General features: G+C 35.2%; 1 protein-coding gene across 9 annotated transcripts in view; it reads left to right on the top strand.

Annotated features, from left to right (window-relative positions):
• CCDC82 (coiled-coil domain containing 82) overlaps nucleotides 1-15,132 on the top strand; it is a 146,031-nt gene that overhangs the window by 117,026 nt on the left and 13,873 nt on the right. For all 9 annotated transcript variants that reach the window (XM_058446385.1, XM_058446386.1, XM_058446387.1 and 6 more), the window contains 2 exons: nucleotides 8,218-8,310; nucleotides 10,662-10,786. In XM_058446385.1, coding sequence (XP_058302368.1) covers nucleotides 8,218-8,310; nucleotides 10,662-10,786 — 218 coding nt within the window. The remainder of the gene's footprint in view (nucleotides 1-8,217; nucleotides 8,311-10,661; nucleotides 10,787-15,132) is intronic.

Below are 15,132 nucleotides of genomic sequence, written 5' to 3'. Positions count from 1 at the left end.
AGATTTAATACAGTTAATAGTTTTACTACTTCAAAGAGGACATTCTTAAAGTGGCTTTTTTACTGTGATTGCATGGCAGTAATGACAGTAATGATTACTAGTAGTTTGATGCTACTGCCATGATTCAAGTTAAGGGGCCAGCTGCCTTACCCATTGCTGCTTTTACATCATGAATGAAAATGTCAACACAGTGAAAAAAGCAAATAAATAATATTGTTATTACTTGAAATCACAGATTTCCTTAAATTGACTTGGGCACTGTCAGGGGTCTGCGGACAAACACTTTGAGAACCATTGGTTTTATCAGACTTTTTGAAGCTTCTCTCAAACAGTGAAACCTGTCAGAGATAGGACATTACTTACATGAAAATATAAATCATGGAACATGAAAATGTAGGATATATTTAAATTATTGTTATTATGATTCCTATAATTCTACAGAATTTCAAAGATTGTTTTTATGATGTTTTACAACCCTGGTAGGAACAGGGTGTTGGATGGATACTTTTTTTTTCTTTGAGTGCATTCTTTCCAAATATTTCAGAAAAGACCATATTGACTAAAATAAAGCATAACATGACTTGGTTTATATCTCATGATTTATAATAAAATAGTGGATTTTGAGATATGAATCAAATTTCAAGAAATTTGGCAGTTATAGAGATACCAGTTACAGTTATCTCTACACTGCAAGTTAATGACTGTTTTCCTTATATCAATAGGCACTGGTTCACTTGCCACCTGGACATTTAAATTACAGGGATACTCAATTAAGAGATATCCTATTTTGGGTTATCTAGAATGTGATGGAACATTTGCTGAGAGATGCCCACTCATATCAACTCCTGCCAATTAATGGAAATAAAAGGCTAGCATATGGGAACTTCAGCTTCTCTGCACCTTTTAGTTGTTTTTTTTTTAAGGGCAATTTTGGAGTTACAGAAATATTGAATGGAATGTACAGAGTTCAAATATACCCCCTCACATACACAGTTTCCCCTGTTATTAACCTCTTTTATTAGTTTGGTACCTCTGTTACAATTATTAACTGTAGTTCATACTTCACAATAGGGCTCATTTTTTCGTACCTTTTATGGGTTTTGACAAGTGTGTAATGACATGTATCTACCATTACACTATCATACAGAGTATTTTCATTGTCCTCAAAATGCCCTCTGCTCTAATTCATTCTCCTTTCCTCCCTCCTCTGAATCACTGATGTTTTTACCCTCTCCATAGTTTTGCTTTTGCCAAACTGTCATATAGTTGGAATCACACAGCATATAACTTTTCAGATTGTCTTCTTTCACTTAATAATATGCACTTCGGTTTCCTCCATGTCTAAACGTGGCTTAATAGCACCTTTTTTTTTATCGCTGAATGTTTTTCATTGTATGGATGTACCACAGTTTTGTTCATCCATTCACCTATTGAAAGACATCTTGATTGCTTACAAGTTTTGGCAGTTGTGAATAAAGCTGCTATAAACATTCGTGTGCAGGTTTTTCTATGGACATAAGTTTTCAACTCATTTGGGTAAATATGAGGAGGTTTTTCTATGGACATAAGTTTTCAACTCATTTGGGTAAATATGAGGCTTCCTTTTAATACTGAGCATCTCTACCTTAGGAAGATGTATACGTTTTTATGCAATATATTTTATCTTGTGTATTCTTAATTACAGCTTCTCATCCAGCTCTGTTATCTAATCAGTTCTCTTTATTTTCAATGATTTTATCCCTACAAACTCTTTTTCCTCAACTTGTAACCAAGTTCATGCCTTTCCTCCTTTGAGTTGGCATGTTCCATTAGCTACTATTTTAAATTTTATCTTTTTGTTCCCAGTTCCCAGTAACTCTACAAAGCACTGTATTCAGGCTCTTGCTTGTGTCGGTCCAGTGAAATTGTTCTTACTTAAGTTATTGATACCCTCCTAATTGCCAAATTACCTTTAGTTCTTATATTAACCAGGTATTGTCATGTACTTTACTACCATTGACCACTCTCACTTTCAGAATGCTCTTCTTTTACTTTCTGTGGTACCCCACTTTCTTGCATTTCCGTTTGTAATATTCCTTTCCTCTATTACTATTTACCATGTAAATTTTTATGTTTCCAGGGGTTCCATCCTCAACTATCTTCATTTTGCTTGCGGGTTTGGGCAGTCTCTTTCCCATTATTTCAGTCCAGTCATTAAGCAGAAATTCCCAAACATTTATCTCTAGCCAAGATTTTTCCTGAACATAAAGGCTAATTTGTTTTTATCTTATTGAAGATTGTTATCAGACTTTCAGACATCTCAGGCTCAATAGGAACAAAACTGAATGATTAAGCGGTAATATGCAGGAGTTTTGGGTGGTGATAGAACTGTTTTGGTGTTGGTTATGTAATTTTATGCATTGGCCATAGAACTGTACACCAAAAAGAGTGAATTTTATGGTATATAAAGTAGTGAAGCTCAATAAAACAAGCCATGTGGGTGCCCCTACTTCCAAAAAACAAAAACAAAACCTAAATAGTTAACCACCTTCCCTTTTCTGTATTTCTAGTATCCATTAGAGTTTGTGACACATTATAGGAACTCATTGTTAGTTGGGTAGATGATTAAGATAAGCATATTGGCTAAAGACTCCTGAATGTTACAGTTCAAGACTCAGAGAAATATTGGATATCAGATTTTTTCAAACATTAGAGAAAAGAAATTCACATATTCTAGAGTGATAATTTATGCTTGATTTGATGTTTTTAATATTTAGCAATTTTATGCCATATCTAAATATAATAAATAAAATTTAATATAGACAGTTTTCAATTTGCCAGGGAATTATGTTCTAAAAATTGCATTTGAAAATCAAACTACATTTTCTCATTAAAACAGTAACCTATATGATGAATAATGAACACCACTATATGACTTGGGTTAAGTTGTAATTAGACTAGTATTCCCAGATTCATTCTCCTGCCAACGAATCATATTCAACATATGAGAATTTGGGAGAAACATCTCCTAACTCTAAATTCAATATTTCAGTTGACAATCGGAATCAGTAGTCCATGTACTTGCCTTTTTGAAGTGAGCAATTCTAACATATAGGAAGACATTTTGTAATTTCCTATCTGCCATTTGGCTCTGAAAGATGCACCACAGGGTAGTTTCCCTCTTGCTACATAGTTGAAGACAGTCATAGTCTTCTTCTTTTATTATCAATCCCTATTAGTGTCTCTTTATTCTGAAACTACAGTTCTTGGAAAAGATATGGTAGGGAGTAGAGGAACAAAATAGCAGTGGTCCATTGCATGCCACATTTACATAGTTCACACACTAAAAATATTGTATGCAGGTAAAGAGGAAAAATCTTCAGATTTGTGGATACTAAATATTATTTATCTAGTACTCTTATCATATATTCAGAGTGACAGAATCAAGTAGTAGAGATAAGAGTAGAATACATTTCAGTATACTAGTGCCTTGCTAGAACACTGGAAATTAGAATAAGTGAATATCCACTTAGTCTTCATCTACTAATTAAAGAAAATCATTCTATTAACACACAATAAAGAGTGGGCCTAAGAACAGACTCAGAACCATTTATGTTAAATATTAAATCTTAGAACTTTCCCTTGTTCTAGGATAAGTAAAAAGTACCTGTGAAATTTATTGCAGTATAAGGTCAAGGTAGACTCAGAGGAAGAAAATAACTGTGAAAAGTGTTTCATTAAAAGAAACAAGAAAATGCTATAAAGCATTTGCTATGCAGTCTATGAAAAAGAAATTATAAGGAGAGAACAATTTGAGGTGAAAGGGAGCTAGCTAAAATAAGAATTGCCAAAAATTTTAAAATGTAAAGCCAGAAATAAAGTCTATTGAAAGCAGTAGATAGCAGAATTAACAGTACAGAAAATCTCATGAATGACAGGAGATAGTTGAGAAGTTCTAGAGTAGAGAAGAAAAAGATTAGTTATAAAGGAGAAGATAATAAAGGACTACAAACGAAGACCCTATTTCACAAATTTGGGGGAGGGAGTGGCAGAAATACAGAACAAATGGAAATGTAAAGGAAGAAAATTGTATAACTTTAGTTAGATAAGTAAAAGAAAATTTGAATGTACTAAAAATCATACCATATTTTTGGATGGGAAAACATAAGATATGAATTCAAAGTTATTATAGAAGAAAGTATTCTTGAGGTATTTTCATAATGCATAACACATTTATGCAGATTAAACAGGCCCACATTCCTAATAAATTGATGAAAATAGTTTTGCAAACAGATGTATGAACTGTTTCTGTAATTACAAGAATAAAGAAAAAGATCCCTAATCATTCTTTTTAGAACTATAAAAATGGCTTAATATTAGAAGTCATTAATATATTACATTAATATATCAATAGAGAAAAAATCATATAATTTATTGAGATTCTAGGAGAAACACTGGTGACATTCAGTGTCCATACCTGGCTATTTAGAAAAGCAGTTGTTAAAAAATTAGTAATAGGAACATATGTCCTTTACATGATAGTATTTTAAACCAAGAGACAACAGCATACTTAAAATGAGGAACATGACAAAAATATTTTCTACTGACTTTGTTCTAGATGTTTTGAAAAATGCAACAAGACATGAAAACAAAAGAAATATAACTATTGAAAAAGAAAAGACATTATTTGAACATAATATGTGTGTGTGTGTGTGTGTGTGTATATTATGTACACACATATAAGCTAAAAGTTTCTGACTTACTTAACCAAGGATACAGAAGTTAAGAGAAGGGATATAAATACTTTAAAAGCAGGAGTAGATGTAGCATATCTTTTCATAGCTTGCATCACATTCTTTTTACGTTAAAGTAGAAAAAGAAATCAGTTTCTTGTTCTGCCTCTGCCTCCTATACTAGGCTGATACCTCCATTCCAGAAGAAAGTACATCAAGAATCTACATGCTTTTACCTAAGCGAATATTTGTAAACATTCTCTTGGTTCTTGAAATAAATTTAGCACTAGCAAGACCACATCCTCCTTGGGGTTGTGGGAGAAAGCAGAGATAGTGTCTAGGAATATTTTAACAGTGTCCATCTCCAGCTCTGTAGTGTCCCAGGAAGCTTATCTCCCAGAAATATCCAAGAGAATCTGACTATTTTGAAATTGGTAAAAGATCTCAGAAAAATCACCAGATTCACAGTAAGTATGTAAATCTCAATGGTTCTCTTGTATACTAACAATAATTACTTAAGTGATAAAATCAGGAAAAATTCCATCTACAATGGCAACCAAAATAAAGTTCCTAAGCCTAATATTGAGAAGAAAAGCAGGCCAGGCACGGTGGCTCACGCCTGTAATCCCAGCATTTTGGGAGACTGAGGCGGGCGGATCACCTGAGGTCAGGAGTTCGAGACCAGCCTGGCCAACATAGAGAACCCTGTCTCTACTAGAAGTACAAAAATTAGCCAGGCATGGTGGTGGGCACCTGTAATCCCAGCTACTCAGGAGGCCAAGGCAGGAGAATCGCTTGAACCCGGGAGGCGGAGGTTGCAGTGAGCTGAGATCGTGCCACTGCACTCCAGCCTGGGTGACAAGAGTAAGACTCCGGCTCAAAAAAAAAAAAAAAAAGAAGAAGAAAAGTACGGCTTTATAGGTAAAAAAAAAATACACTTTACTGTGAAACAGAACAGAAAACATGGATAAGCGGAGAGACAAGCATGTTTCTGAAAGGTAATATGCGTAGAACAAGAAGCTATTTCTTCTGAAATTAATTTTTTTTGGTTAAACTTTGCAAAACAATTCTGAAGAATGACAGCCAGACCAGTAGGAAGGGCAGATGGTTTGAAAAAAAATTTTGGCATATATGTGAAATTAGTATGTGATTAAGGATACATGGAAATCAACAAAGAATGATTAGACTACCAAATGTTGACTATAAGGAAATTGATTAACTACCTTAGAAAAAATAAGTTATGCATAAACACAAATATAGTTTCCTCTTTAATACTTTTTCCAGTTTTTTAGTCATGGGGAAAACTTATTTAAAATGTTTAAAATATTGTTTAAAACAATATTCCTGGGACATTCCACAGAAACTCATTCGGTATAGGGATTAAAGCACTATGAGAAAAGCTCTGGAGGAGAGCTGAGGTCTAAGCCTTATTTTGCCTCCGTCTAGTTATGTCACCTTGGATAAGTTATTTTGTCACTGAGAATGCCATTTTTCTTAAGATGGGAGATTTGAATTTTATTTTCTCCAGTTTTCCATCCAAGTCTAAATTTTGTGTTGTGACATATATCAAATCTACCATGTATAACAATATTTAACTAGGGGATAGGAACATGAAATCTGGAGTTAGACTGGGTTCCAGCCCTAGTTCCGAAACTTACTGTTTGGTCTTGGAAAGTTTTTCATCCTCTCTGTATTTCAGTTTTCTCAACCAGAAATGAATCTAGGGTAATGGTAGTATCCCACAGGCTTGTTGTGAAAAATAAAGCAATGCATGTAAATGCTTACAATGATGCCTGGCATATATTTTGCTCAGTAATATTATTTTTCAATTTGAAATTCCAGGAGCATTATGCCACCACTACCCACCAGTCTACTCAAGCATAATGAAATAGGTGGCTTTTTCCTAACTTTTTTGAAGTACATTCTGATATACATTGATAAAAAAAAGAATCTTATGGTTAGGGACAAGACTCCTCAAATGATTTTGATCTCTGCCCTTTCCATTTCCTCTCAGGGTCTGAAATAGAGCATCAGTTAGTTCTCAAGATTCTGTAGCAGATGAGTGGCATTGGGCATAAGGACATTCAAGAATGATACCTTCAGTAGGATGAAATATTCTATGCAATTTGTATGATAGTTAAACTTAGGTGCACATGGGATGAATTTGATTTGTTTCTCAACACATCTGTTAATAGTCCCAGTTTCTCTGAATACCATTTGAGAAATGCTTGTATAGATACAGTTTAGATGGATTTTAACACAAATAAAATTGCCCAATATTATATTATGTCCAGAGTTTGATAACAGTCTAGTCAAAGTTAAATTCTATGGAAGTATTATTTCATTTTTCAATTATGCTCTACTGATTTTTAAGAAAATATTATATACATTAAAGGCCATGATTATTGCCTTTGGTCATAGGCCATCTAAAGGCTAATGGCCAAATGATCTGCTATTGTCATTTATTTTTAGTATTACTTTATTTTTGTCTCTTTAGCACTTCTATAGGTGTCTCCTTAGAAAAGAATGCATACTAAAACATACCCTAAAGTCTGAAAGAGAGTTATACAGCCCTTTGAGTAACTAAAATATAAATGAAGAGGGTTTTCCATGTTGAATCCCATCTTTCTTTTTACTTCAAGTGGAAGGAGAGTCAAAATCTATCCATGGTTGCTAATGATAGGTCTTATTTTGCTTTAATCCCTTGTCAGACATCTATATTTCTCGAAATACTCAGTCTGCCCTTAATACGTCTTCACAGGTGCCCTGAGCAGGGCATGTATTCTACAGTGACTGTTGGATCAAGGAAGGGGTCGTGGTTGTTAGAGAACATTTCCACAGTCATAGTAAACTCTGATCCAAAAGTAATGAGAATAGTAGGAATCTTCTCTCTTAACCGCTGCCTGGCCTGTCACAACAGATGATGTCATGTATGAGATTTGGTTAGCGAGAAAGTGGGCTTAAATATGTGGTATGGGGAAGGAAATAGACAAGTTTTCTAAATTGATATAGAAAATCCTAAATCTGGGGCAGCATGAAAAGGGAAATGAAGTTTTTGTAGCCATTGGGGTTCTGGCTAAGGTAGCAGTTCCCTGGACAATTTCATATGTAACGTGTTTTACAGAATAAGACATATTAATCTATCTTTGGAGGTTTTCTCTCTTGTTCTGTCACTCTAAGTGTCAAATTGATAAATATAAGTGTACAAGGGATAATTTTTATTTTTTTACAACATATTTTAATATTCTCTGAACAGTTTTCTTAAGTTTGGGAAGTAAAGATTTGAAATTACAAGTAGACACTTTGGATTGGAAGCCAATAAGTTTGGAAAATGGAGATTTGCTCCATGACTAGACAAGTCATTGAGGAAGCTATAAAATTAGGGTGATTAAGCTGTTTGTACTATCTATAGTTTTAATTTCTTAGCAGTGAAGAATGGAACCTATTGTATTCAAGAAATTATTTTGTCTGCTCTGTTCTAATATTTATTTAAAATTAATTTCAGATTCTTTTAGTGACCACTATACTCATTTTGAAAGAGTTGTGAAGGCTCTTCTGATCAATGCTTTAGATAAATCTTTTCTGGGAACATTATATGGTAAGTTAATACTGTGAATGAAACGATTGGTTTTTATTTCTTTTTCCAATTTTCAAACAACCTCACTTTTAAAACTATGTAGATTAAACAAAACCAATGAGGATCATTTGTAAGACCTTCCAATATTTTCCCTGTAGGATCAACTACATCAAAACTCCATTCATGTAAAATGCTTGTTAGTGTTCATTATCTGAGATATGTGGAAGGTAAGTTTGTGACAGGTCCTTGCCCTTAGAGAGTTAACAGTGAATTTGACAGTATAACACCTAAAACAGCAGAGTGTCTTAATACCCATGTGCCAAACCCAGCCTCCCTGAGCTCTGAATTTCATTAAAAGTTCCATGCTGTTTTCTGCTTTTGTGCCTTTGTTCATGCTGTTTCTTCTTAGAATAGAATCCCTTTTTGTCCCAGATGTTTTAGGTGAGTATAGAAACATTTCTACTATGAATCTATCTATGACCCATTCACGTAATATTTATCATTCTCATTTGTGCCACCATCATTCTGAGTATGGTAATATTCATAGTACTCATTTATATGCACTTTTCATGTTGTATTGAAAATGTATTTTTGCTTTCTTCCCTTATAGTGCGGGAGCAAATTTATATATATGTATATCTATATATCCCCATTTCTCTTGCATCTAGCACAGAATCTGGCATTTAATAGATTATAAATATATTGTGTTAAGTAACTAATTGCCAAATAAGATTTCATTTACAATATATTGAACAAATATTTATTGAATGTCTATTAAAGCTAGGCATTATTTGAGGGCTGGGAATATGACAGTGACTTAAGACATATTAGATTCCTGCACTCATGTTACTTAATAGTCTAATGGGAGAGACAGACAATAAATGAGTAAACAAAATACAACATAATATGATTTCAATGAGTGATTAGTTCTTGTAAAAAAAGAATAAAATAGGGTAAGAAGATCAAGAATAAGGGAAGGTAAAGTTTATGTTATATGCTAGTTAGATTGGTCAAAAAAGGCCTCTCGGGGTAACTTTTAAACAGAAACCTGAATGAAGCAAAGGGAGCAAGTAATACGTGGATTACTTGCTTAGCAGAGGGCAAAGGAGGTGCTAAGGCCTTTAGGAAAGAATAAGTTTGCTGTGTTCAAGAACAACTAGAAGGCCTGTGTGGCTGAAGTGGAATGAGACAGGAGAGAGGGAAAAGAGAGGAGCTCAGAGGAGTAGGCTGAGGACCGAAGGGCTTTGTAAGCTATGGTAAGGTGTTTGAATTTGTGATTATTTAAAGAAACATGACAAATTCATTAGCTAAATTAATTAATAAAACTTCAAATAAGGCAAGAAAATAAAGCTTAAATGCACACGATGACAGATATATATAGAGAATATACTATGAGCCAAATCAGAAAGGCAGTAATGAGTGTAGCATATTAAAGAAGAATGAGGAAAAGGCCTAGCCAAAAAAGAGTATTCTGATTTGTTGACACAAGGAGTTACCATGGGATCAGTAGAATGGAGTCAATTATAGATGGCCTTGAAAGCCTATTCAGAAGTTTGAACTTTTATCTGGAATTCAGGGGCTAATTCATGTCAGTTTTGTATAAGAGAATAAAAGATAATGTGGTAAGCTTTTTCATCTGGCTTTTTTTGTTATCAGAAAATAATGTTAAAGCTTGATGCTTACAAAGGGAACTTTTTAAGATGGAGTCTCACTGTGTCACCCAGGCTGGAGTACAGTGGTGCGATCTCAACTCACTATAAGTTCCACCTCTCGGGTTCACACCATTCTCCTGCCTCAGCCTCCCGAGTAGCTGGGACTGCAGGCGCCTGCCACCACGCTTGGCTGATTTTTTGTATTTTTAGTAGAGATGGAGTTTCACCATGTTAGCCAGGATGGTCTCAATCTCCTGACCTCGTGATCTGCCCGCCTTGGCCTCCCAAAGTGCTGGGATTACAGGCATGAGGCACCGTGCCCAGCCTACCCTGTTTTTTCTTAATGTTCTGATGGAATTATTATTTTATTTTTTTTTTATTATACTTCAGGGTTTTAGGGTACATGTGCACAATGTGCAGGTTTGTTACGTATGTATCCATGTGCCATGTTGATTTCCTGCACCCATTAACTCGTCATTTAGCATTAGATGTATCTCCTAATGCTGTCCCTCCCCCCTCCCCCCACCCCACAACAGTCCCCGGAGTGTGATGTTCCCCTTCCTGTGTCCATGAGTTCTCATTGTTCAATTCCCACCTATGAATATTTTTTTTCCTAATTTAAAATGCTTCCAACCAAGTTGGGAAGAAATTTTTAAGTATTAAATTGTTTAAATATTTCTAATTAACAAAATGATTTTTTTTTGTTTATCCTCTGAACAGATGGCACAAGGCAAAAATCATATGCAAAAGATATGCTAACATCTCTTCATTATTTGGATAACCGCTTTGTTCAGCCTCGTCTAGAGAGCTTAGTATCTAGAAGTCGTTGGAAAGAGCAATATAAGGTATACAGTTTGTTTTTGAATCTCTGCTTGGGGGTTGGGGGCAGCAAACCTCTCAGGATTTTAAAATCTGGACGGAATAATCTTCTAAAATGTTGGCATTTCTTTGTTAAATAATCAGCTTATTATTTCTCACATCTTTTAAAAGTTATTATTGTTTTAATCATTCACATTAACTGTATCTATCCAATAATTAAGTGGTTCCAAATGATGAATAACTTTAGAACATCTCCAGGGCTTAGCCCATCTTTTAAAATGAGGAGATTGTCTCACAGCGTGTTGTTATGTCAGAAAAGAGAGTTCCGTGGTCAAAGAAATTTGAGAATCAGTGGATTTAATGTAAGCTGGTTTCTTTACTGGAAGACTTTTCCCAAGCATTATATGTGAATTTATGTTACAAATATTCAAAGGGGGTTATGGAATGCAGTATTTCCTAAATTTGTGTTTTACTCTGTGAAGCTCTGTTTATGAAACACCTGTTTACCTCTTATAATGCTTGATTTCCATAACACATTGTTTGGGAAACACTGGTCTAGATAGTGTTTGGCATCTTTCTTTACTTTAAGATTGCATAATTCTACCAATTTGAAGAATTTATAATTTATCTTTTTAATTTATAAGATTTGCCACATTTTGTTTCATGTACCAGTTATCTATTTTATGATCTCTAATAGCAGAGGATGTACTATATGATTTGTAAGGGTTTTCGCCCCGTTACTTCTAATATTCTATATTCTAATGATTAGGAAGAGGAAAAATGAAAAGATAATTGAAGTTTAAGTTATTTAAAATCCTTTTAGCACTTAAATCATTAGTTCTTGTACCTCATTTATGCCAAGAGATTTGGTTTCATCCAAGGCTTTTCAGCCTTGTTGAATTATGTTGTGATAAATTAGCCATAGATTAGGTTTATAAGACAGTGTAGGATTACAGAAAGAGTTAAAAGACTTCAAGTTGGAGGATGGCTTGAGTTTAGGGCTATCTTTTTGACTTTTGATAAATTTAACCTCTCTGAACCCATTTCTTCTTCATAGGTGGAAAATACCTACTGTGAAATGAAATACTGTATATACATATTTACTTTCTTTGAAGATAAAGTACAGGCACAGCTTTTAGAACATGGTGTAAATACTGTTTTCTTTAATAGAAAGAAAAATAACATATATAAGCATACCTCGTTTTGTTGCATTCCACTTTATTGCACTTTGCAGATAATGTGTTTTTTTGAGATTGAAAGTTTTTGGCAACTGCATGGAGCAAGTCTGTTGGCACCGTTTTTCTAACATGATATGCTTATTCATCTCTGTCACATTTTGGTAATTATTGCAGTATTTCAAACTTTATCATTATTATTACATCTTTTATGGTGATCTATGGTCAGTGATCTTTGATGTTACTATTATAATTGTTTGGGGGTGACAGAAACCATGCCCATATAATAGTGAACTTAATTTATAAATGTGTGTGCTGACTGCTCCACCAACTGGCTGTTTTCCCATTTCTCTTCCTCTCCTCAGGCATCCTTATTCCTTAAGACACAACAGTAATGAAATTAGGTCAATTAATAACCCTAAAATGGCCTCTGATTGTTCAAGTGAAAGGAAGAGTTGCAGGTCTCTCACTTTAAATCAAAAGTGAGAAATGATTAAGCTTTTTGAGGAAAGCATGTCAAAAGTTCAGATAGGCTGAAATGTAAGCCTCTTGTGCCAGTTAGTCAAGTTGTGAATGCAATAGAAAGTTCTTGAAGGAAATTAAAAATAATACATAAATGATTGAAACAGTCTTACTGCTGACATGGAGAACGTTTTAGTGGTATGGATTGAAGATCAAACTAGCCACAACATTCGTGTAAGCTAAAGACTAATCCAGAGCAAGGCCATAACTCTTCAATTCCATGAATGCTCAGTGAGGTGAGGAAGCTTCAGAAGAAAAGTTTGGAGATAGCAGAGGTTGGTTCAATTCATGAGGTTTAAAGAAAGAAGCCATCTCCATAACGTAAAAGTGCAAAGGTGAAGCAGCAAGTGCTAATGGAGAAGCTGCAGCAAGTTACCCAGAAAAACTAGCTAAGATAACTGATGAAAGTAAACAACAGATTTTTTCATAGTAGACAAAATGGTCTTTTATTAGAAGAAGATGCCTTTTTCTTTTGAGACGGAGTCTCCCTCTGTCGCCCAGGTTGGAGTGCAGTGGCGCAATCTCGGCTCACTGCAAGCTCCGCCTCCCGGATTCACGCCATTCTCCTGCCTCAGCCTCCTGAGGAGCTGGGACTACAGGTGCCCGCCACCACGCCCAGCTGATTTTTTGTATTTTTAGTAGAGACAGGGTTTCACCATGTTAGCCAGGATGGTCTCAATCTCCTGACCTCATGATCTGCCCGCCTCGGCCTCCCAAAGTGCTGGGAATTCAGGCATGAGCCACTGCACCCAGCCTACCATCTAGGACTTTTATAGCTAAAAAGAAGTAAATGCCTGGCTTCAAAGCTCCAAAGGACAGGCTGACTCTCTTGTTAGGGGCTAATGCAGCTGGTGACCTAAGTTGAAGCCAGTGCTCATTTACCATTCCTAGAATCCAAAGGCCCTTTAAGAATTATGCTAAACTGACTCTGTTTGTGCTCTATAAATGGAACAACAAAACCTAATGATAGCACATCTGTTTATAGCATAGTTTACTGAATATTTTAAGACCACTGTTAGGACCTACTACTCAGAAAAAAAAAAAAAAAGATTCTTTTCAAAATATTATTCCTTGTTGACAGTGCACCTACTACTCAGAAAAAAAAAAGATTCTTTTCAAAATATTATTCCTTGTTGACAGTGTACCGGGTCACTCAAGAATTCTGATGGAGATTTACAAGGAGATTAATGTCATTTTAATACCTTCCAGCACATCCATTCTGCAGCCTGTGGATCAAGGAGTAATTTTGACTTTCAAGTTTTATTATTTAGGAAATAAATTCCAGGCCAGGCGTGGTGGCTCAGGCCTGTAATCCCAGCATTTTGGGTGGCTGAGGTGGTGGATCACCTGAGGTCAGGAGTTTGAGACCAGCCTGGCCAGCATGGTGAAACCCCATATCTACTAAACATACAAAAATTAGCCAGGCATTATGGTGCACACCTGTAATTCCAGCTACTGGGGAGGCCGAGGCAGGAGAATCGCTTGAACCTGGGAGGCAGAGGTTGCAGTGAGCCGAGATCACACCACTGCACTCCAGTCTGGGTGACAGAGCAAGACCCCGTCTCAAAAAAAAAAAAAAAAAAAAAGACATTTCATAAGATTATAGCGGCCATAGACAGTGATTCTTCTGATGGATCTAGGCAAAGTAAATTAAAAACCTTCTGGAAAGTATTCACCATTCTAGATGCCATCAAGGACATTTATGATTCATGGGAGAAGATAAAAATATCAACATTAACAAGGGTTTGAAAGAATTTGATTCCAACCCTCCTGGATGACTTGAAGGGGTTCAAGACCTCAGTGGAGGAAGTAACTACAGATATGGTTGAAATAGCAAGAGAACTAGAAGTAGAAGTGAAACTTAAAGATGTGACTGGATTGCTGCAATCTCACGATAAAAATTGAATGGATGAGGAGTCGCTTCTTATGGATAAGCAAAGAACGTGGTTTCTTGAGATGGAAACTACTCCTAGGAAAGGAAAGATACTACAAACATTGTTGAAATGACAACAGTGGATTTAGAATATGGTTGTTAAAGCAGTGTCAGGGTTTGAGAGGATTGACTCCAATTTCAAAATAAGTTCTATGCTGTATAACATACAATCAAATATACAATCAAACAGTACTGCATGCTACAGAGAAATCTTTCATGAAAGGAAGAGTCAGTGGATGCAACAAACTTTATTGTTGTCTTAAGAATGGATGCAACAAACTTTATTGTCTTGTTTTAAGAAATTGCCACAGCTACCCCAGCCTTCAGCAACTAGTCCCTTATCAGTCAGTAGCCATCCCATTGAGGCAAGACCCTCTATCAGCAAAAAGATGCCTACTAACTGGAGGTTCAGATGATTGTTAGCATTTTTTAGACCTAAAGTACTTTTTAATTAAATGTAGTTTAAATTACATATATTTTAGACGTAATTCTGTTGCATACTTAATAGACTACAGTATAGTGTAAACATAACTTTTATGTGTACTAGGAAACCACAAAATTTGTGTGACATGTTAGTGGTATATTTACTTTATTGTGGTGATCTGGAACCAAATCTGCAGTTTCTCTGAGGTATACTGGTACTGTATTTATAGATTATTTAACTTTAGCCAAGTAATCTACATGTAAACAAAATTTTTTTTTATCTTCAAAGTAACCCCATGAGGAAGACACTATTTTTGGA

The sequence above is a fragment of the Hylobates moloch genome, unplaced genomic scaffold (assembly GCF_009828535.3).
Source record: "Hylobates moloch isolate HMO894 unplaced genomic scaffold, HMol_V3 SCAFFOLD_11, whole genome shotgun sequence".
Classification (NCBI taxonomy): Eukaryota; Metazoa; Chordata; class Mammalia; order Primates; family Hylobatidae; genus Hylobates; species Hylobates moloch.
This window is presented reverse-complemented; position numbering and strand designations above follow the sequence as displayed.